At 53.7% G+C, this 22,298-nt stretch overlaps 5 protein-coding genes across 5 annotated transcripts; 2 read left to right on the forward strand and 3 right to left on the reverse strand.

Annotated features, from left to right (window-relative positions):
- Positions 1-2,494: 2,494 nt before the first annotated feature.
- On the forward strand, positions 2,495-2,722 carry CTAM01_01366 (uncharacterized protein; the record flags this gene model as incomplete). The annotated part of the gene is made up of 1 exon (XM_060517408.1): positions 2,495-2,722. The coding sequence occupies one exon, from the start codon at positions 2,495-2,497 to the stop codon at positions 2,720-2,722; it is 228 nt and encodes a 75-aa protein (XP_060387869.1).
- A 4,370-nt stretch (positions 2,723-7,092) lies between these two features.
- CTAM01_01367 (uncharacterized protein) lies at positions 7,093-8,161 on the forward strand (the record flags this gene model as incomplete). The annotated part of the gene is made up of 3 exons (XM_060517409.1): positions 7,093-7,200; positions 7,363-7,464; positions 7,544-8,161. The coding sequence occupies 3 exons, from the start codon at positions 7,093-7,095 to the stop codon at positions 8,159-8,161; spliced, it is 828 nt and encodes a 275-aa protein (XP_060387870.1).
- A 406-nt stretch (positions 8,162-8,567) lies between these two features.
- On the reverse strand, positions 8,568-10,690 carry CTAM01_01368 (MBOAT family protein; the record flags this gene model as incomplete). Its single annotated transcript, XM_060517410.1, has 4 exons — positions 8,568-8,674; positions 8,734-10,228; positions 10,299-10,366; positions 10,432-10,690. 4 exons carry the CDS (start codon positions 10,688-10,690, stop codon positions 8,568-8,570), a joined length of 1,929 nt encoding a protein of 642 aa, XP_060387871.1.
- A 1,097-nt stretch (positions 10,691-11,787) lies between these two features.
- On the reverse strand, positions 11,788-14,186 carry CTAM01_01369 (asparagine synthase; the record flags this gene model as incomplete). Its single annotated transcript, XM_060517411.1, has 5 exons — positions 11,788-12,914; positions 12,974-13,114; positions 13,168-13,285; positions 13,349-13,914; positions 13,976-14,186. The coding sequence occupies 5 exons, from the start codon at positions 14,184-14,186 to the stop codon at positions 11,788-11,790; spliced, it is 2,163 nt and encodes a 720-aa protein (XP_060387872.1).
- Positions 14,187-18,349: 4,163 nt separating this feature from the next.
- Positions 18,350-18,532, reverse strand: CTAM01_01370 (uncharacterized protein; the record flags this gene model as incomplete). The annotated part of the gene is made up of 1 exon (XM_060517412.1): positions 18,350-18,532. The coding sequence occupies one exon, from the start codon at positions 18,530-18,532 to the stop codon at positions 18,350-18,352; it is 183 nt and encodes a 60-aa protein (XP_060387873.1).
- Positions 18,533-22,298: the final 3,766 nt, after the last annotated feature.

The raw sequence follows: 22,298 nt of genomic DNA on the forward strand, positions 1-22,298 counted from the left end.
CTGGTTGGATGAGATTGGCAAAGAGTCGAGATGTTGCAACAAGCAGCCGCGTCGAAGGGGAGAAAAAGGACGTGTTCAGCAGTCGCAGATTGACATGACAGGCAGGACAGCCCCTGGAAGGTGAGAGAGGGGGGTTGAGAAAGAGAGGAGCGAGCAAGAATAGATCCGGGGTTGTCGCAATGGTGAAAAAGGGCGAGCGGGCGAGCAAGGAGGGATGTCGGAGGCAAGGTAAGGCCAGACAGGGTAAGGTATAGATTATAGTGTGAAGTGGGATAATATTAGGATTATGAGTAAAAGGGTTAGGCTCAGGACAATGAGAAGCGAAAAAGAAGAACCGGGAAGGCCAAGCGATGACGGCGGGATCGGGACCGGGAAAAAGGCTCAAGAGTCAAGGCTCCCGTCGTACGCTCAGTCGTGTATCCGTACAAGAATGGCGAGAGGGGCAGAGGATAGCATTCCAGGGCGGAGATGGACGAGGCGAGGGCTGAGTTTGAAGTCTGAAGAGGAGGGACTGGACAGTTGAGGCGGGCCAAAGTGTACGGAGCAAGGTAGGTAGGTAGTGAGTGGTACAGACAGATAGAGAGTTGGATCTCAATTCTACCTCGTGGCCTTGGAAAAGAGTGACAAGATGGAGCGACAAGTCGAGAGGAGGGAAAAGGGCAAAGAAGCTCTGTTGGTAGCAAGGTACGTAAGGCGCCTCTCGCTGGGATGGTAAAGAAAGCCCGGAAATGCAGTTCGCGAGTGAGAGAGCGTGGTGTGTGGTATGTGTGTGTGTGTGTGAGAGGGAGTGACTTGCGCGGCGATGGACCATGAGATGGGATGGTGTGGGATGGGATGGGATGAGATGGGGGCCCGAACCTGGACCTGGACCCGGACCTGGACAGACGTACATCCATCCACCCACCCTCCACTAAATTGAATTGATTGAACGAAGGTGGAGGGATGAGTGGCTCGAATGCCGGCGACTACGCTAACGCAAGGAAAGGCAAGACCAAGCAGGCGGGCAAGGTGGGTGGTGGTCGCCCTGCTCCTTTTTTTCACCACCACTTTACACACAGTAGACACCTCTTACTTCGTACCTGAGGTACATCTGCTGCTACTTTGCGATCCATGGCCATAAGTGAGTGAGTGGTGCAAGCAAGGTAAGGTACGCGGCGCGGAGCGTGAGGTGCAGATGCAAAATGGTGCCAGTGCCTTTTTGGGTACTGAGGGAAAGGGTTGAGCCCGAGGTCTATCATCTTAAGGTAGGTAAAGCAAGTATCTCCAAGTAAGGTAGCCTCCTGGCTGTACCTCCCTAGTCGAGATTGTATTCCAGATACATGCTCCGCGGGGATGCCTGTGAGGTATTCGTACCATACAGTACGGAGTAAGGTAGGAAAAAATACTTCGGAATCCCGACCGTAAGGCTATGTACCTCGCCCAGAAACAAAATGCAGCTTGGGGCGAGTGCGAGTGCGTCTGTCTACCGCAGTATGTACATACGTGTTGTTTCTGGCAGGGCTCCAGATTGAGTGAGAAAAGAAAGCAGATACTGCTGCTGTTGGTTGAACAGCACTGACACATTGACCTTGACGCCCAGTGACAGTCACTTGACATTGACAAGGACGTGGAATCGGGCAGGCTCAACTGACACCTGCGACCGCCGCTGCCATGGGACCATTACGGAGTACCTGAACCATGGGGGCAGAGCTTCAAGAGAAGATACTTCGATCCAAGTATGTTCCTTGCCCCAAGGTAAAGTACTCTCACATGTATATTCGTATACACTCTCTCCCTTTACCTCTCTCGTTCGAGTCTCGTGTCTACAAGCGGCGGTGTTTCTTCGCCCTTGCAGTTATGACACTCGCCTTTGGTTCTTATGGAATGCCACTTTTGCTTCCTTCTCCTTTGATGAAATCTCTTCCATTACCTACTTACCTTAGGTGCTTAGGCACTCTCCGAAAAGGTCTTCGAGTACCTAGCTGGAGGCCCTCGTTCGATTCTTCATCGCCTCTTCCGAGATTCATTGTATTACTTAGTTATTCCAGGCAATCAATTGAATCGCTCTATTGCTTTGCGCCCCCCCCCCCCCTCTCCGCAGCCATCACATTGCTCCAGGTCATTAAGAGAGAAAAAAGAAGGAAAAAAAAGGGACGCCTCATGTTGGCCCCAGCAGAAGGAAGAAAGGAAGGACCCAGCACCACCCGCCCGTCCCTCCTTCCTCCCCCTTGTGAGTTGAATCGTTTCCCATGGACCCCTGCCGCCCTTGCTCTTTTCTGCCTTAGCGCTGCTTCTTTCCTCGAACCCCTGAGCAAAACGGGGAAGAACATGGCGAGCTGCAAAAGGGAAAGGGCCCAGAACCACCCGACGCTCCTCCCAAGACAGGGACTCACTTGCAGGGTCCCCTACGGAGTACGAACCCGTGGACTCCCTAAGGTAGTACTCCGTACCTTACCTTCTTACCTTACTTACTACGTGCCTACCTTACGGAACACACATCAGCCCAAACCTCGCCATGGAAGATTTCACCATCCTCACCACCTCACCATCTCAAATGCACCATGATCAGTACAAAGTACTCACCAAGACCTCGCCCTGGATCCAGGCCCAGAATCAGCACCACTTTCTCCCCCAGAGCTCGCTGCTTGAATTCGAAATCGTCTTTGCGCTGCCCGCACGGGCTCAGGGGACAGAACAGCCCCCAATCACCCCGGACCCTGTCTTCAACCTACGCAGCACCTAACCTTTCTCTCTCCACCCCTCAATCCTCCAATACTTCCAACTGCCACCCCTCTCGTCCGGCGAAAAGCGGTCTCCGGCTCTCGACCTCTGGCCCTCCAAACTCCAGTTTAACTACGGATACTCTGTACGGATGGTGATGCGCATCTGCATGATACTGAAAACCCTAGGTGTGGCCCTCGATGATGAAAAGGGAAGCGCAGTCTATCTGCTCTTCTTCCTTGTGCAGAGAGCAGGTCCATCTTGCTTGGCACCACTGGACTTACTGACTGGGTTGCCAGACTACGGGAGCTGTGACTGACTCCGTCGCTTAGACATTATTCGATGGTGTCCACCTACGCGTTGATTGTGTTAATAGGTGCCCTCCTACCGAGCACATGTCTTCACCCACTTCCCTTTCCGCCCCCTACCTTGACGTGTGGTCTAGGACCGGGACGCACTCGACACACTGATGCTAATGCTGCAGCCGATGCCGATAACATGCCCGTCGAAAGCATCTTCTGCTTGCTTCTGCAGCATCAGAGTCAAATCATCCCCTCCAGGCTGCTGACAAGATGGGCCGTCCCAGCTTTCAACCCACCGAAAGAAACAAATCAGCCGCCATCCACCGACGCAGTCATTGCGGCTAGTATATGCACGCCAAGGCAAACGGGCAGATGTTTCGTCAGCCACCAAACACGGCAGAAAGTACCAGCCAAACTTCTGCTGTCTGCGGCCTGCGGCCTGCGCTGACTGGCACCTCGCACTACCTAGTACCTACAGTACACGATGCTTTTCCAAACTATCAATCAATTCCAACTCACACCTTTCTGCCGACAACCAACGGGAGATAAGGTGCCTTGTCCTAGGGCTACGAGACTATTTTCACGATGCAGGACCGAGTCTCGATTGGGATCCAACCCCCTGCTCTTGACAGCCAGTCTGGGACGTCGTCTTACCACAGTATTGTTCAACCGCTGACACAACTTCCTTTCATGGCCGAATACGGATGCTTTGGGGAAGTTGGTCGTCGTCACCTGTAATCCAGCCCATTCCAGATGTCATCCTCCGGCCCGCCATTAATAACTCGCATTCACACGATGAAATTGATCCATAGGAGAGGGGTACCCGTACACTTTGAAGGCACAGCCTGCGAAGGCCGCACTCCCACTTTGCCCAAGTGCCGTTGCATGTTCCATTTGACGCGCCATTGAGGGCCCACATTCAATGGTTATGGCACTTCGTACTGCAACCTTGCCATCCAAAGGTGCCTCTTGGGTCTTTTGTCAACGACGACAGGGCCTGAAGAAGTCCTGGCGATGCGATTATTTGCTTCGCCTGTTTTTGGCCCAGCCCAGGCCATACCCGCCGGGCAAATACCAAACACAGCTCGACAAGTACAGTCTACTGTGGTATAGACGCCAGGAGCGCCCGCTCACATCGGCATGAGATGTGCCGTTGTGTGGAGGTTGAGATTGACTATATTCGCGGCGTAAATGACAAAAATCACTTAATTCGCATCTCATGATATATCACAGGTCTACACCCGAGAAGCATTCCAAATTCGGTGTCTAGTTATGTCCGTCAATGGGGGCACGATTCGAAAAATGGTGTGTGCAATGCCGATGCCCCAGATACTTATGGTACACTCTGCTCTCACACTCTTTATTCCTCTAACGCCTGTCGCGGGCATCATGTCCTAGTTGGTCTTTGATCGCACGGCCTTCGATGTTTGAAGCGGCGGAAGCTAGACCTGAGTCTCAAACCGCCGACCGTGTCGACAATTGACACCCACCATCTCGTGGCTTTTGCTCGAGACGAGTTTGTGTTAACGGCTCGCCTCTCCGGCCTCATTTCCATCTGTGGACATAGGCTCACTGAGCCGATCGATCGGCCTCGTCTCCCGACCATGGAGCCCGCTTATAGCCCTTGACTCTTCCCGGTAACATCTTTATCGATCGAGTGGAATATTTGACCTGATTTGCAGCGTTCATTTGGGTCCTTAACTTGAATTTCCCCAGTTGTTGACCGCCGTTCAAGATTAGTTGCGACACCCTTGACATGGCTGGAACAGGGGAAGGCGAGAAGAGACGAGAGCCAAGAAAAGACGAGATGAACCGAGGAGCCTCATCGGGTTCGGTCCAAAAGCCCCTGACGCTGACTATAGAGCTAGTCTGTGCGAGCAACCACCGCGCTTTTGATGGAATGACGACGGAGCTTGCTGGGCAGTTCATGGGGGTTTACTAGGCCGAAAGCCTCGGTCCAAAGAAGCGCGACGCTCAATGTTAATGTTGACTATCGATCCTACTCCAGCGCGTCTTGGGCCGGTTATTTTACAGACACAACCCAACGGCCGATGCCATGCGGCCCGTTGTGACCTCCTCAACTCCAATAAAAGCCCGAAACGGTCCGCTGACGATTTCTCCTGACCCAATGATACGGGACGAACCAGATTACCACATCTCGCTCGGTGGCTCATACAACTGCAATTGGTAACGGTTCAAGTCGGTTTGGCGAAGTATTGGTTTTGGCGGACATTGCCAACCCACCTCTACCTTAGCAATGGGAATACGACCGTGTGGCCATCTTGAGGGTCTACAGGGCAGACGACGGAGAGTTCGATAGATGACGGGCATGACGATGTGATGAGCCACAACCTTCCGGGGGGCTCATGTGGGACTTTGACAAGTTTCTTCCCGTATTACCGTCGCCAAGGGGTCGCTCACGTCACGATAGCCATTGTGGCTCCTGTGGGATTGGGCCATCGATCTCCTCTACATTTCGACCCCTCGCGGTGAAATTTCACCGTGGACAAATATTGGCTTCGCAGTGGCTCCGTCAAGGGTCGGAAAGTGGCGGCCGTATTTGTATCGCGCTTCTCCTTCGCAACGCAAGCGCGGAAATGACGGGCATCCACGATTCAGCGCATCTTGCACAACAAGCGCGGCTGCAAGGCATGTCCTGGTTTCGATCCCGTCATACCGCCGTTCGTGCGGTGCCACTTGTGCCACCTTCGGCCTGGAAGTCTGGGACACCTGTCGATCGACGGTCGGTTCATCTGGAGATCGATCTACAATCTGCTTACCAAAGTTGAGAATCATCTACTTCTTCTCTGCAGGAGCCTCGCCCCGCAGCATGCACCTGTGCCAGGGGAACGGCAATACAGCAACGGCGTGATGGACTACGGATACGTGGTGGCCAGAAACCAAAAGCAGTCGCGCCAGCCGAGCCACAATGGCTATGGGTTCTCTCAGCTGATTATTCGAGGATACCTTCTCACTGATTCAGCGGGAGGAGGAGTTTGCGCCCGTTCGGATATATCCTCACTATCGAAGGCTCCTGCTATCATCAATTATGGCTGACGACGAGGAGCCACTTCTCAGTCGAGCACCATCATATTGGATCAGCTAACTTGGCGTCAGCCACACAACATAGCCCAAAACACACGGTGGCATTCTTTACCTGTCTGCTCAGCAAATCCGGTTCAGCTATTCTCGGCTGACCGTCTTACTCGCTACAGTCGAACCCCAAGTTTGGGGAGGGAGACGCTTGTGAGAAGAGATGGACATGTCGCGGGCGAGATCTTCTTTTCTGACGCTCTCGGCCGAACTCGAGAAATTCAAGAAAACCCACGGTTTCCCCCCTTATGCTCCCGTTGACATCGTACCTGAACCCCCCACATCATCTCCGGCTAACTGCAGCAACGGTCAAGACCCTCTTTGGTGACCAGGTTCCTCGGCCACAAAAGCGGATAGAAGAACCAAAAAAAGAGGTGTCGGCATCGGCCATACCTATCGTGGAGCCGTCGGTACCTGTGTATAGCCTTGGTAGACCTTTATGGTCGCATTCCGCGGCCCAGCTTACACATTGGGCCTCGCGACGTTGCTTACGACTGCTGCACAGTCCATGGTTGTCGAATCAGTTCATTCTTCAATGGGGTCGCAAGCTGGCATCGACAGGAAGAGAAATAACAACAACAACAATAACAGAAGATACAGTAGATAGCACCCAACTGTTCACAGTCGCGAACATCATCAACGATCATTACTCTGTATCAATAATCGTACGGTCTCCCGCATCAACATCCGGCACGCGACATCCCGTGAGACTCGGCGCGCCCTGCCACCAAGGTCCAGGTTCCCCCAGCAGCAGAAAGTAATTGCGATTTCTCAGCCAGCGCCGAGCGGAGACCATCCCTGCGAACCAATGACCCGCGCCGAAAGCCAAGGCCCACGTTCAAAATCCTCTTGGGTCCTCGAGCAATTGCCCCGTCCTTCTAGCTCAACTCCAAAACTTCATCATCGTGAAGGAAAATTGAGAGGGTAAAGGGCTTCACCACTCCCCCTTTCCCCCCCTCAATCCTAGCCGGCATCAACCACCCCCCGGCAGATCACGATGTTCGCTGCATTCCGCTTCGGGAGGGATCTTTGGGATCCTTCTCACCGCTTCGAGACCTCATGGCTGCTTTCTCCCTATCTGTTGGCCGCGTGTCGAGCGCTAATTGTGAGTCTTGGCTTCCCCTACTCTTCTCTGTCACGCTTGAGGACCCTTCGTGCATTGTGGTGTCTAGCAATGTCGTCACCATCCTCTCAGCGCGCAAATGCCCCTTTAACCACCACCAAACAGTGAATTGCTTGTGGGAACTAACACGTCTTTTTCTCGCAGAGTCTGTACATCTTTGTCGTCCGCTTCTTCGTCATCGGTTGGACCTGTACTCACGCCGAAGATGGCGGGTGCAAGGTCGTCGGCCAGAGCTTTTCCTACTTCGTAAGTAAACCTCGAATATCATTGTGTGCCAACATGGTGAACAGGGCGCAAGACTGACTTGAGGGACCCCCCTCCGTAGACTGTTCTGACCTACTGGGGACTCGCGTTTTACTTCCTCATCTCGGCCATCCACACCTTCACGTACGCGCACTCTGGGACCCCGCTGCTCGACCGCTTCCCGCGACCCCTCCAGGCCCTGCACGCCTTCTACTATAGCACCATCGTCACCTACCCCTTCATCGTGACCATCGTCTACTGGGCCATCATCTACTCGGCCCCCTGGTACACCGAGCAATTCGAGGCCTTTAGCAACATCTCCCAGCACGGCCTCAACTCGGCTTTTGCCCTCTTTGAGATCGTCATCCCGCGCACCAGCGCCGCCCAGCTCGAGTGGGTGCACATGCTCTGGCTCATCATCGTCCTCGCCCTGTACCTCGCGCTCGCCTACGTCACCTACTACACACAGGGCTTCTACACCTACGACTTCCTCAACATCGACAAGAACGGCAGCGGCAAGGTGGCGGCGTACATTATCGGCATCGCGGTGGCCGGTATCGTCTTTTATCTCATTGCAAAGGGCCTCATCTGGTTGAGGGAGTGGATCACGGAGAAGAAGCTGGGCATGGACGGCAAGTTTGCCCAGCAGCGCTTCCGCAACTACGACACGGAGCTGGGCACCATCACCTCCAAGCACTGAGACCGGATATAAAGTCAGAAAGAGGGAGCGAAAAGGAGGAGGGTAAAAGGAGCCTAAGCGCACGCCCATTTCAATCGACAGAACACGCAAACGTGTTGACTTATATGTATATGTATATGTATAAAGAGGGAGAGACAAGGAGAAGGAGTCTGGACACGGATTTGGGAGCAGGCACTGCATTGTTATTATACCCCGGAGGGACCTCAACTTATTTTTGTCCCCTCCTTGCCATGAGTAGCATCACAACGTTGAGAGGCGCAAAAGGGGAAGAGGGAGCGAGTTGCATCAAAGTAATAGTACAGCATAATAACTGTCTAGTATCATAATACCAAACATCTAAGAATCGCTATTCAAACAGGTAATTTTGCTACAAACGTTTTGGGTGACAAATGACGGTGAACAACCGTCAACACTTTAGTGAAATGCCTCTTCGCATCTCGGCCTCTCTGATTTCAAACATGACCTGGACACCCATGTACAAAGAGGCAAAAGCACTCATAAAGAACAGCGCACCTAGAGAGATCAGGATTAGTCCATGCACTTTCAGGGGTAAGAAGGGAAGATGAACTTACCTGACCAGTCGTGCAGAATCCCAGAGAGAATGCTCTGCAAGCCGTCGAGTCCGACAGCGAAACCGACAAGGTTGGCGATCATCATCATGAGCACATTCGCAACAGCTCCCACGGCGCAGATCCGCCGGTACGTATCCGGTCTGCCCTCCCACTTGCGCGCGGGGAACAGGAGCTGCGCGAGGACCTCGGGGAGCAGGAAGAGCACAATGAGCCAGCCCCAGATGAGCAGGCGCAGACGGATATCGTGCCAGAGGGCGACGAACGTAAAGACCAGCAGGTACGTGGCGATGGAGCGGACGGTGGTGGCCCAGGAGCGGAAATTTGCGCCGCCGAGGGGGATGTAGATGTACCGGATGAGCCAGCGGTTGTAGGAGCGGTGCCAGGCCTTCCAAAAGGATTTCGGGGACCAGTTGTTGGAGACGCAGCGGAGCATGTTCTCGGGGGCGTCGACGCCGTCGATGAGGGCCCAGAGGCGGAAGAGGCGCCAGGGCAGGAGGAGCTTGAGCCAGATGATGTGGAGGTTGAAGAAGGAGAGAAGGGAGAGCTGGGCGGGCGTGTAGGTGGACCAGTCGGGCCCAGCGTGGGAGATTGCGCAGACGTAGTCGTAGTGCAGGACAACTTCCATGGCGAGGAGGCCGAGGAGAAAGCGGACGGCGTAGCGGATCGTGCGCGGGGTCTCGATCGAGGCCGGGCGGTGGCGGAGCTGGGAGATGAAGTCGTTGTAGCACATGATGGGGCCGACGAGGTAGAGGGGCGCGTAGATTGCGTAGGCGACGTAGTTGCGGAAGGAGTAGTCCTTGGGCGCGGCGGAGATGGCGAGGCGGTCTCGTTCGGAGAGGTTGGAGGGGTCGAGTTGCTTCTTCTTGGGGACGTCAGCGATGTCGAGGGGGTTGGTATGACAGAGCTTTGATCTTACCTCTAGGGGACTTCCGTTGCGTTGATCGAGGCTGAAGTAGTAGTCCAAGTTGAAGCTGATGAGCCGTAGGACGGTGATGTTGAAGAGAATCTCCCAGCGGCTCATGAGGCCGCCATGACGGTCCATCCATGTACCCCACCTCACGAGAAAGGGGTCTTCATCGAGCAAGTTCTTCGTCGCGGGCGGCGGAGTGATGTGTCGCGCAATGGCGGCGAAGCGGTACCCCTCGCAGAGCTCGTTCGCAAAAAGCATGCAGATGTTGAACGTCCACGTCGCGGCAGGGACGTAGCGGCGCGGGAGCCGGGTCGCCAGCTGGTAGTTGATGTGGAGGATCGCGAGCACCTTGAGGGCGGAGAAGCCGTGCAGGGCGACGAGGAAGACGAGGGCGAAGCGGTAGTCGAAGGAGGCGCGCTGCTCGAGGCGGGCGTCGCCCTGTTCGGAGACAGACTTTTTGTGCAGGTCCGAGGGGATCGGAAAGACTGTGTTCCAGAGCTTGCGGAGGAGGGGGTGGAAGGCCAGGAGGAGGGCCATGAACGGGAGGTTCTCGCGGAACGTGTGGTATTGTGAATCGGATACGTCCTAGAAAGAGAAGTCGGGGGTGAGCTGGAGTTTACAGATTGGGTAGGTTTGCGCATTGTGTGGAGCTTACGATCTTGCGACCCGGTATCCAGCCATCACGGAGGAAGCGTTCGTAGTTGTGGTATCGAGGGTCGGAAGCTAGAGGACGGAAGCATTGAGCATCAGCGGAAGGTTCATCTTCAGAGGAAGAGGGCCAGACGTACGCCTTGATACATCATACGCGATCCAAAACATGTATGGCACGATGAATGAAAGCAGAAAGATGTAGAGGAGGTATTCCGGTGTCCCCCATTTCGACGGTTGGGAGCGGCTTTGGACCTTGTTGGGCGGCTCCTTGCTCTGCGCGGGATCGGTTCGGGCCTCGACGATGGTCTTGTAGGGAACGGAAGAGGAGCTCGTGAAGCGGGTGTCGAGGTTATCGAGGTCGTAGATGCTCCTCAAGAACTTGAGGATGGCAGCCATGGCGGGCTGGCTCGTGGATGCAAAGCTCCTCGAGGAACTTTGCGCACGTGTACGTGTAGAAGAAGCCGAAGAGGCGGAAAGGGAGAGAGAGTTTCAGGTTTGAGAGTTTCTAAAACATCTCGTCAATGTGTGTGTAGAGAAGGAAAAGCTCTCAAGAGCTGTGCCGGGTTGTGAGTTTCGACACTTCGGTGTGTTGATTCCAGCAAACGGGAAAGGTTGGAGGTTGTGGGAAATTGGAGATGAAGTCTCGTGGTCGCAACTTCCGTCCCATGTGTCCAGACAAGACCGGGGACCTTTAGCTTGGGGGTTATTTTTGTGACGCAAAACCGCCTTTTGGAGGGATTGGAACCTGGAAGGGCTAAGCTTCAGACAGGCGGCGGCACGCGTTCCCTGCGGTGGATGCACAGGTACCTCTTTACCCCCCGCCGCGTGTAAAAAAAAGGCTAGCTGACACTGCCCGCAAAGCCGGGGCTTCGGGGCACTTTTGGACCCAACGGAGCTTCAGCTTGCGTACCCAATTGGCCGGGGAGCCGATCGACAGAACCCCTATTGTGGCACCTGGGGGGGAAGGGATGGGTGCCTCGGTTCCTTGTCAGCTTTGCTTCAGACCAGTCTGGCCAATGGTACCAGACTGTTGCAAATCTGACACCGACGACACGATGACCCAGCTCGGTTATACGCGTAGCACTCGTCAATTGCTGAAAATGCTTGTGACCTATGGATTGGGTGTAGCAAGGCGTTGAAGGAGGCCAATATTGCTGTTGGGGGCAATATTTCACGGCACCACCTAAGGGACATGGTTACTTGTCGGGTTCGGCTCCGATGCGGGGCCGCCCAACGGTCCGGATGTCCCCATATCAGAAGCCAGACAGGGACCCCAACGAAGCAAGTCTAAAGTGTACACATGCAGCCAAGATTTTCCAATGCATCAATACATTGTCCCGGATTGTTTGTCCAAAGCCGATCGTTTTCTTCAATACCTGTTGTGCATTCCTAATCCAAACTCATTCCTAGTGTACCCGGTACGGAATAAGGTCCCTGAGAGCATCTCGTACCGTAGAATTCTAAAAGTCCCAAACTCCTAAGTGAGCATCCAATCACGCACTCGCTGACCACTGTTCCACGGCCGCCTTCTTCACCCCAAACCGTTGACTAAGAACAACCCAGGAGGCGGTACAGATCAGCTTTCGGAATGCTCTGGGGCTCGCATCCTCGCCAAAGCCCTCCTCAAGCCACCTCTTTGCGTTATCCCACTCCATGAAGCCTAGATTCTCAATATTCTCCTGCGTAATCAGCCCCGCAATCATCTTATACACGGGTCCGCCGCGCGGCCACTTGACCGGCGCCGAGTACGGGTGCTTCCTCCGCTCGTAGAGCTCCTGTGTAATAAACGGCTTCCCGGCCTCCTTGAGAATCCACTTCTCGCTCAGTTTCTGACGTGCCGGGCTGAGGTCCTTCCACCACAGACTAGCTCCGGTGCCGATCGTTCCAGTCCCGGCGGCTGCCCCGGCAGCTTCTTGATATGCGACCTTGACGCTCGGCGGCAGGTTGTTAACGTACTCGACGAGGTGGTGGTCCAAGAAGGGAGGGCGAGCCTCGATGCTGTGCGCCATTTCCGTGCGGTCACCCAGGCACGTGAGGATCATGTTGGCGAGCGGGCCCTTGGTGTAGACGTAGAGGCTCGTGTGCAGCGAGTGCCACTTCTCAATCATCTTCTCGAGGACTTCTGGCGCGAGCGTCGACTCGGCCGAGCCGGGCATCTTGTACGTCTCCCGCACCCACGGCGAGAAGGCGTTCCATTCGGGCTCGAGACGCATCGAGTTGCTCGTCGGGGCGGCGCCGCCCGAGGAGGATTCATCCTCGAACATGCCGATGCGGTCAAACATGGCCTTGAGGTCGTCCGTCATCTCCTGATACATGGGGATGCGGACGCCGTCCGTCATGTCGGACTGGGGCCACGCGAGGTCGGGTTCCATGAGAAAGGCTGGCAGCACGAAAGGGTAGCCTGCAAAGTGCTCGTCGGCGCCCTCGCCGGTAAGAACGACGGGCACGCCGTGCTGTTGAGGTAGTGATGACAAGCAGAACTTTCCTACACTGTTCAGGTCAAAGTTGTGGTGCTCAGTATGGAAGACTGCGTCGGCAAAGTTGTCGGCGAGCTCTGTCTCGTTCATATCCTTCTTGAGGATCTGCACGCCGAGGAAATCGGCTGAGCGCTCAGCAATATCTTTTGTCGGGCGTCAGTATGGTATCCCTATCGTGATCCATAGGGGGCTATGCACTCACCAGCTTCGTTGAACCCCGATGACTCTGGGAACTGGATGGTGAAACACTTAATGCGCTTCGTTGCGTCTTGATTGCCCAGCTCAATGCCCTGATCCTTTACCAGCTTCGTCACAATTCCTGCAATGACTGATGAATCGATACCTGTGGCAAGGTCAGTCTTGTGCTTCGATCTTTTTGATCTGACGACTCCGTACCTCCAGACAGGTAGATTCCCACGGGAACATCGGCGCGCAGTCGAAGCTTCACCGCCTCTATCAGACGCTCCCTTACACCCTCAATCATCTCCTCCGCGCTTCGTGTCTCCACCTCACGCTGCCATAAGTTAGCAAAACTGCACCTCCCAGCAGAAGCTATCATGACCGCGGCTTCACATACCTTGTCCTTAAACTCGGGATCCCAGTACTGGCGATGCTTGATCTCGCCATCTCTAATCTCCATCCAGTTTCCGGGCTCCAGCTTGCGAACGTCCTTGAACACGGTGCAGTCGGCTTGCATCGAAGATCCACTGAGCAACCCGTAGACATTCCACTCCGGCTCCCAGCCAAAGGCTCGGAATCCCTTCATCTCCGAGGCCAAGAGCATCCGCTTACTGGTACCGTTGCCCTGGTCCTGTACAGTCCAAAACATCGGCTTGATACCGAAACGGTCCCTAGCCACGATGACCCGGTCCTTGTTCTCGTCGTAGATGACAAAGGAGAACTCGCCGCGGAGGTGCTTGAAGAAGCCGGGGGCGCCGTAGATCTTGTACAGGGCGACCAGGACCTCGCTATCGCAGTGGCCCTTGAAGCGGTAGTTGTGCTCTTTGATACATCTCTCTCTGATGGCATCGTGGTCGTAGATTTCTCCGTTCACCACGGCGTGGATCTTGCCATCGTCACTGTGTAATGGCTGCTCTCCGTCCGGAGAGAGGTCGTTGATTGCTAAGCGGCAGTGGCCAAGACCTGATACCACATGATCAGTTGGACTGTTTCCGAAATATGCCTACCAAGGGGAATTTTATACCGACTGTAGCATCATCACTGATCCAGACACCAGAGGCATCCGGGCCGCGGTGAGCGATGGCCTCAAGACTCTGTTGAAACTGTTGACGCAGGGTGCCGTGCTCCGAAATTTTATCTGCTTTGCTCTTGACTCCGTTCGTTCCATTGATGTCACCGTTCCTGCGGGCGGAATCGCTCCGCTGGAGTGTGATAGCCGCCGTAATTCCGCACATGTTTCTTTCCTCACAAGAACAAAATACTGATATGGGTATAGTAAGAGTAATTCAAAACAAGACAAGGAATTTAGTGTCCTTGGCCCTTCCCTGAATGCCAAAAGGGTCAGCTATATAGAGTTGCAGAACTAGACAAGCAAATCACAACCACTGCCACCCATCGACCTGGTCCAGATTCACGGACGACAAGACCCCGGCGCAAACGCCCTCACAAGCTTTCTCAGCCCTAAGTAGCGTTTATGGAAACGGACAAGACCGAATCGTGCAGGTTGAAAGGTTGAAGCTCACATAGTCTACGTCAGGGAGAACACACTGTACACTACGTACACGTACAAGACATACTCTGAAGAGGTGACGAAGCAGACACGGAAAGTTGAGCGTACAAGCCACACACATGGTGGAGGCTCCAACGGTAGAGGCGAACTTTCGACCACGGTGGAAACATGAGCCTTGGCCCGGTCGCAAGAGCTTCAGCCCCAGACGCGTTGCCGTTTCCCCCGGGCTTGGTCTGCGTCCTTGGCGATCGTGAGCTTTGGGTGAACGTAAGGTAGTCTGTGAGTGGGCTGACTACTTGCGCTATCCCGTCGCTTTCGGCAGGCTCATGTTGCCCTACTCCGCAATGGGATTCATGGGACTGGTAGGAACTCATGGACCTCGTCCCAAACGCCAAGCAGAGAGGGCTTTTTATTCTTGCCTGTTCGTTCCCTCTCTTAGCAGAGTTTGAGGAAACAAATCTTGCAGCTGCTGCATGTTTTGAAGATGGCAGATGCGGAGGTGGCTGAGTTGCTGGTTTCGCGGACAAAGCGCTCACGTTGGCGTGGTTTGATTGCTCCGGCGCATGGCCTGTCTTGCATTCGATGTATCCGGAGTGGCGGAATCGTACGTCCAGGTACTCGGAGACGACATGAAAGAATGAAATGTGTTACTCATGTGGTCTCATTCACTCGTATAAAATCAAGGGACTAAGTCCAAATGACTTGTACTGGTGGTTGATGCTCTTCACGATCTTATCCCGTTCGGTTTTGTAAGTTGCTACGATTACACCATAAGACCACAACGCAACGACTCAGATTCTCTCTTCTCTCTTTTTCTTATAGATGAATGATTCACACATGGAACCTGAGCTCTTATCATTGCTTCTAGCTGACTGTCTTCCAATGGGAGTTTCAGCTGCGGCTCCTTCACTGGCATACGCACGCATGCACACCTCCTCCTCCTGCGGACTCATGATACTTTTGATCCTATGAAATTCCCGCGCACGTCATCCCTTCACTTATGATGGCTTTTCAATTCTTCAGACGGAATTACCAAAAGTTATTATACATACATGTTTGCGCCTAAATATGGGTGTGCATGACGGGCTCGATCCTCCCCGGCTAGGTTCCCAGTCGGCCCCGAGCTTGGGCCGAACCGAAGAGAGAGTTCAAAGCCATCGGACTATGGGGAATACTTTGACCCCGAAGTTCTCGTGACTTTTAAACGGTTGATTTATGTACTCTAGTTTTTCAGTTGTCCTTGGTGGGCAATATTCGTGGACAGTAGTATCTTGAGACTTGACTTGAAAGAAGGCTATAGTTGTGGACATACCCTTGAAAGTTATCAAGAAAATCATTCACAAGATGGAGCTGTGAGAAGAGTCTGAATGTGACATGTGTTGTGAAAGGCATAACATGCATTGACGTTGTGAGATGGAAGGTGGTAGGAACTAGATATCTTGTTGGATATTGGAGACCTATGGACATCTGACAATGTTTCCAAGTTGTCACACTAGGGCAATAACATGAAGTTCTTTTCCTGTGCTGACACACGAACACCGTCTTTCCTTATCCTTTAATGTCCTTCTATACTATACCTCACCAAACTGCTGACTTCAAATCATACATGTAGACAACCTCAAAGCGTCCCAACAAAAGCAGCAGCGAACCGCAGCCCCTGCTTCTCTTGGCACCTCGACTTTGCCGCCGAGATGTCTCGAACCGACTTAAGTCCAAGGGTCAAAGTGGGAAGCTGTCAGATGACCTGCAGATTGGCGAGGGGACTTTTCACGTGGGACCTGTTCTGTGAGCGGCAGTGATCCACCAGTGGGCTTGCACTGGTATGTGACCTTGTGTAAGGTAGGTTTAATCGACTTGCTCTCGCTTACGGCAATCCGAGTACTTCGAGACTATGTGCGGCGTCTGTTGTTTTTGTGTGCAATTATCTCTCATCACCCCATGTTCGCCTTATAACCTTCACTGCAGTCTCTACGTCGTGCCCACCAGCTTCCGAAGCTTTCCTCCTTTTCAGGCCATCCACCTCCGAGACGAGTATCGGAATATTTACCACCAAACCCATCATGAGATCTGTCTGACCAGAGTTCTAGGATGGCTTTTCTAGGCGAGCCCCAAACACCTCACTCGGTATATGACAGCAGCTTGTGATGGGTGATAGATCTTGGTTGGAAAGACGTCCTCAGACGGCAGAATGAGTGACCAAGAATTACGCGGGTAGGTACGTCCTTACGCATACTTTCTGTGCCGCTGAATAGAGGCACATAGTCTCGAAAGGTCTATCTAGTCCATGGCCTCGTAAACACAAACTTAACACCCGTTTGAAGCTCCCTAAGAGAGGCTCAAATTCGCCCCGTGACTGGGAAACACTAATCGCCTTGAAGGTCAAGTCTCCAATATACGTCACTCACACAACTTTGGACTCGAATCTCACTACGAATCCCTTGTGCAGATAACACGCCAGAGCTTCATCGAAAAAGATGCAATAAACGTATATTCACGCCAGAAGAATGGCCGCCTTCTTGCCAAAACGTCTTGAGTTGATCCAAACACCAGGTTAAGAGAACACAGGGGGCGAATATGCCCCCTTTCAGCTACCCTACCCCGGCGCTATACGCACGAACGATGATGACGCGAGAGCAAGAACAAGTACATGCCGCCAACGCTATTGAGAACAGTATTTACGCACCGACAGATGTGGACTTTGATACTGGGTGGTGACCACTGTTGTAAGTCACCTAGATGATAATCATGCATGGCATTCTCGAATACTAGCACTCTGTTGAGGTCTTCGAGCCTAGAAGGAATGCATTTCGAAACAACCTTCTCATGTCCCGCGTCAAGTTTTCCGTAAGACGAGGTGCCTGTATCTGTCTCCTGCCTCCTGTGAGTCTAGCAGCTGTTACACGCGACTCCCCGTTGTAGGTGCAAGGCAACGGCGAGCTTGACTACGAGGCGATGCGGTCGATATCGCAAAAAACCGAACGACCGGACACTGCTTGGTGCTAAAGTAGTGAAGCAGATCTCACATTCCGGGGTGATCAAAGCGCCAAACTCTGGAATGCGGCACCCTCACGCCATCAGCGGCCCAGGCCCGAAGGCCGGGTCCCACTTCGAGGTCCTGTCGCCACCCCGAAGCCGGCCCCGGTAATGTCTCGGATTACGGTACTGACTTAAGAGCTTGCAGAGCTCAGGTGGACGATACGAGTTAAAGCGAACGGAAGCGCGGCGGAAGAATGGAATGCCGCAATTAGCACAAGCTGGCGTGAGACAACGTACACGGCTGAGCAGAGTAAGACGGCGAGCTGAACCTTTTTGCTACAGTTTCTCGAAACTGGTATAGGGCCCTCGCGGCCAAACGTTTGAGATGTACCATATTTTCCCTACCACAATGCATTCTGAACCGCGTTCCGCCGCGGCGCAATCTATGGTCACATGTTTTTTCCCCCTCAGATAGAAGTGGCTTATGTCATCGCGAGGAATTCAAGGTCCTCCCGATGTTGGAGTAAGATTAGGGTCGGCGCAGCCGCGTCGTGCTACCGGAGCTGTATGCCGGCAGATGAAAGGGAGACTTTGCGAAGCAGTAGGTATTTGATATATTTGAGTCAGCAGCTTTCACCGCATGTGAGAAATGGTGTCACCAAAAGAATCTCAAAAATGCCATCTTGGCTCCTGGCGGATCCCATCTCAATGGATGGTGGCCGCAGTTATTAACGTTTGTCAATGACGGCGTCCCTCCCTTTAATGCCCTTCAGCCTAGAGACATCGTCCGATAATTGAGTTGGCCATATTGGTGGGGTTCGAACAGACATTTCTGACGTTGATCGATCGGCAACGCACCCAATATTCATCCAGGTAGGCCCAGAGGAGAGTTTCGCATCTCAACCTGGCCACTCAGAGCCCACGGAGCAAACGTGAGGAGGCAAGCAGGTCCTTGAGCCCCTTGAAGGTGTGTTCATGCGCAGGTACCAGGCTGGCCAGGACAAATCCCCAAGGGGATGGAATGGGAAGGACGCAGTTGGAGGCTCGAGCGTCGCCGCACTCGCCGACGGGTGGTTTGAGGGAGCCCATCATCATGCCAATGAACGTAACGTGCCATGCTGGCCCGCTTCCGCTTCCGCGTGGTATTATCACAATCGTGTCATAGTGATCTGTCAAGAGCGACTGTGTCCGTACTCTGTATCCATTTCGAGGCTACTTGGCCAAACATCCGAATATGCGGCCATGGGAAGAGAATACGAATATTTGGTAGCGAGTGCCATCTGCACAGCATTTGCTGAGGTCGGAGAGATCGGTGACGCACACGATGCCCAATGCAAGTGATGAGGAGGTTGCTGTTCGTCAGGCTTTGACAGCACCCCTAGACGGATGCCAGCACACGACGATCAAGCGCACGGGTCACAGCCAATGACTTGTTCTGGCGGGGTGCTCGGCACAGTGGATGTGTGCAAGACCCGGTTCTGTATGGAGGAGGTGACGACGAGGATGTGCTGGCACCGGCCAACTCATGCGCGACCAAGTGACCAAACGTAGGATCATCCTCGACCTATTATTGGCATTGACGGCGAGCTGAGGAAAGAAGGGAGAAGCAGATTGGGCGGCCCGGAGATAGATTACTCTGAGCTGTGGGCTTTTCTGGACCACCACGGATGGTGTGGCGTCCCTTGCGGACCTTTGTGAGCGGTCGGCCGTGGGCTTTTGAGCCGGCGTGGCGGCGGGGCGGGTTTCTTGTTTGTGAATTTCTTTCTCGAATGTCAGTCGCGATTCTGTTTCTTCTGCGTCAATTGAATTCCATCAACTGAGGCACAATGGTTCCGCATCGTGTCTGGCCGGGGATCTGTGGTGGGGCGGACGGGCGGGCGCCGGAACATCAACCAAGCGAGCGGCGGGTTCGAGACGCGTCTCGCCGTCTAAGTATCTGTAGTCATACCTAGTTGCTTTCCAAGGTACCGTGAGACACGAAATGAGGAGTGCGACACATAGCCGTTGGAGAGATGAGCCGTGGCGGTGGTACCGATGCTAGGAGGCGTGGATACGGGCTGAAATCTGCCTTATGTTAGGTATGCCTCGAATGACACCAACGCTTCAACGGTTGATTGAGTGTGCTGGCGGGCACGCGGGGTACATTGGCATCGTGGATGTATATCAAGGGATGAGGTAGAAGATGCAGATGTGCTTGTGGATTTGTTTGGGCTAGGGGATGTCGGCGAAGACAAGCAATGGATGGCAGACAGAGAAGAGATGAAAACTGTATCCGTATCCGTACCTAGCTGCCTCGACGGATACAGCTTTGCAGAGGTGAAGCCTGAAGGATCTACCCGCAGCAGGCGAGGCAGATGGAAGTCGCTCCGAAACGAGACAGGGTCCCACCCCCACTGGGTTGCGGCGCCATGTGGAAGGAGCGAGGTAAACCGTAAAGCGGCCCCGGGAAAGGGAGGAGCGATGGCAGAAACCACCTCATCAAAGGGTACCTACCTCTCTACCTACCTGAAGGTGTTGAACATTGCTCGAGGCTCTTTCAATTGTGTCTTTTGCATCTCATCTCATCTTTCCCTCCCCTTCTTTCCTTTTCTTTCCACAGCAAGGTGAAGTGCTCTGTACAAGTAACACCATTGGCATGTATCCCGAAAGCCTCAATATCACCAGCAACCACTACAGTTCAAGCTAAGAATCAATCAATTAAGTACCCTGGTAAGCCTGGCTGCCAAGCTGCTTGAGAGCCAAGCAGTGAGGAAGACACAAAAAAGGTGCGTAGGGCGAACGGAGCTAATGGGTGCTAGGGGGGCTCAATTAAGGTGCGGACGACTGACGGGGTTCCCACGCTTGCCCGGACCAAGCAACAAGCAGCAAAGACAACTTGTCTCACCTCATTCATGGACTCAACCAGGCATGGCCGGTAATATCTCACGAGAAAGGGTGTATACGAGCAAGGAGGCCTTGGGTACCGACTACACATATTAGGTAGACGACTTGGATCATTGAGATCAACCCTTTGTCTGCTTGACGGGAAAAGCCTTCCGTGACACCAAAGAAGCACACTTTTGACAAGGCACGCTTCCCTTCCCTCCCTCGACTTGTTTCGTCCGGTCTATCGATGAAGAAGCCGATACCGACGCCGGATTTGCTACATTGTCTTTGGCCATCTGAGGTTTTCTTACCCTGAGCACCAGCAGCGGCAACAGGCATTGCATACTCTGCATTAGCTCTAAAAGCACTGAACCTAGTATCACACATTGCGCGTCGTCTCTGGTTTTGGTCGTCCAGTGTTCCAACTTCCGCGCATCGTCTTGCCTTCTATCCTCGTCGCCGAAGCCTTTCCATCTCCTCCACCCCAACTTATCATGGCCGGTTCTCTCGGTGCCTCTGAAAGTTGTCCGGGCGCCGCAACGCTTCTACCGTTTGCTCCGAGTGATGCTATTATCGTCGCCTGAGATCTTAGTCCTCAGCCACCAACAGCCTCTCCCCCACCGCGGTGATACGTCTGCCCCGTGGTCACCCATCTACGGTACAGACTGATTCAGGACTCGGTCGAATTGACAGGGCCTCGGCCACAGTGCCTGAGGCGAGCCCGGCGAGAGAAAGGTCGACGGCGTTGACTGTCTCCGTAGGCTTTACTACGTAGAGACTCGATTCTGCTGCTAACATCTTGTTGGTCTGTCTCATTGGCGCCGACTGTGTCCATTGGCGCTAGGACCAGGATCCTCGTTCCAGCGATTTAATTTCATTTCAGGGCCTGTCGTGCCCCTCCCGCCTCTCCCACTCTCCCAACCTAGTCCCATCGGTAAGGCAGGGGAAGAGGGAAAGCTGTGTTGCAGCGGTACGGCGGGCGGCGTGCCTGATTCTGAGGTGCCGCTAGCATCACCCAAAAGACCGCCCACGGTCGACAAATCGAGACTCAAACAACGGGCCAGCGACCTTGCGAACCTACCAGACGCCGCCAAAAGCCATCAAGGACTCTTGGGAGCCATAGAGCCTGCACAGAGTCCCACGGACTGAGGAAGAGCTACACCCCTAACGCGCTGCATGAAGAGCTATCCCCCTTTGGGTTGCCACTTCAGGGTCGTAGTCAGGTACCCGCCTGCGGTGATCGTCACACAAAAGGTACTTGTGCCCACCTTGAAATAACAAGACAGGGGGTCTGGGGGCTACAGATCAAAAACAGAAGAGCAGAAAAAAAAAGAAAGCAAGGCAAGAATAGGGCACTTGTAGAGTGTGGTGTAAAAAAAAAAAAAAAATCATCCAAAAGACAAGCACCGGCAGACAGGCCAAGGCTCCAGGGGACCCCCCAAATAATACCATTTCTCTCCTTCTCCAATTAATAGCCCGCCGATTGTTCATTCGCCCCTGAATTCTAGGAAAAAGCCAAAGAGAAAGAAGTAAGGTGAGAACGGGACCTGCCTTTAACCTGAGTGCCGGCCGGGAGACACACAGGTCACACTCACCAGAGCTGCTGCCTCTTCTCTTTTCGGTTTCCCTCGTGCCCAAAGCAAAGCTGCAACATCATCACTTATTCTCCTTTCCCGTCCATCCCTTCTTTTCTCCTAACACCATTCTTTCCCTTGCTGGAGATTTCCCTTCGTTTCGTTGAACCCCGCCGTCTTTGTTTCCCGATACCCTCGCCCTCAGCAGTTGGTTTCCCCCGCTATCGCAATTTCCTAGTGGAATCTCTTCGCGTGGTGGACCGTTCCAACGACGTATTATTGACATTGGACCAAGAGCAAACGCGCGCGCACCTCTCTCTTTCGACGACACACTCACACTTCCCGCCCCCTATCGCGGCCCTCTCGCGACTACCTACCTTACCCCCCCGGCCAATTCCTTAACCGACCGAGTCCACCCAACA

Source organism: Colletotrichum tamarilloi, assembly GCF_030869305.1.
Source record: "Colletotrichum tamarilloi strain Tom-12 chromosome Unknown Scaffold_3.1, whole genome shotgun sequence".
NCBI lineage: Eukaryota > Fungi > Ascomycota > Sordariomycetes > Glomerellales > Glomerellaceae > Colletotrichum > Colletotrichum tamarilloi.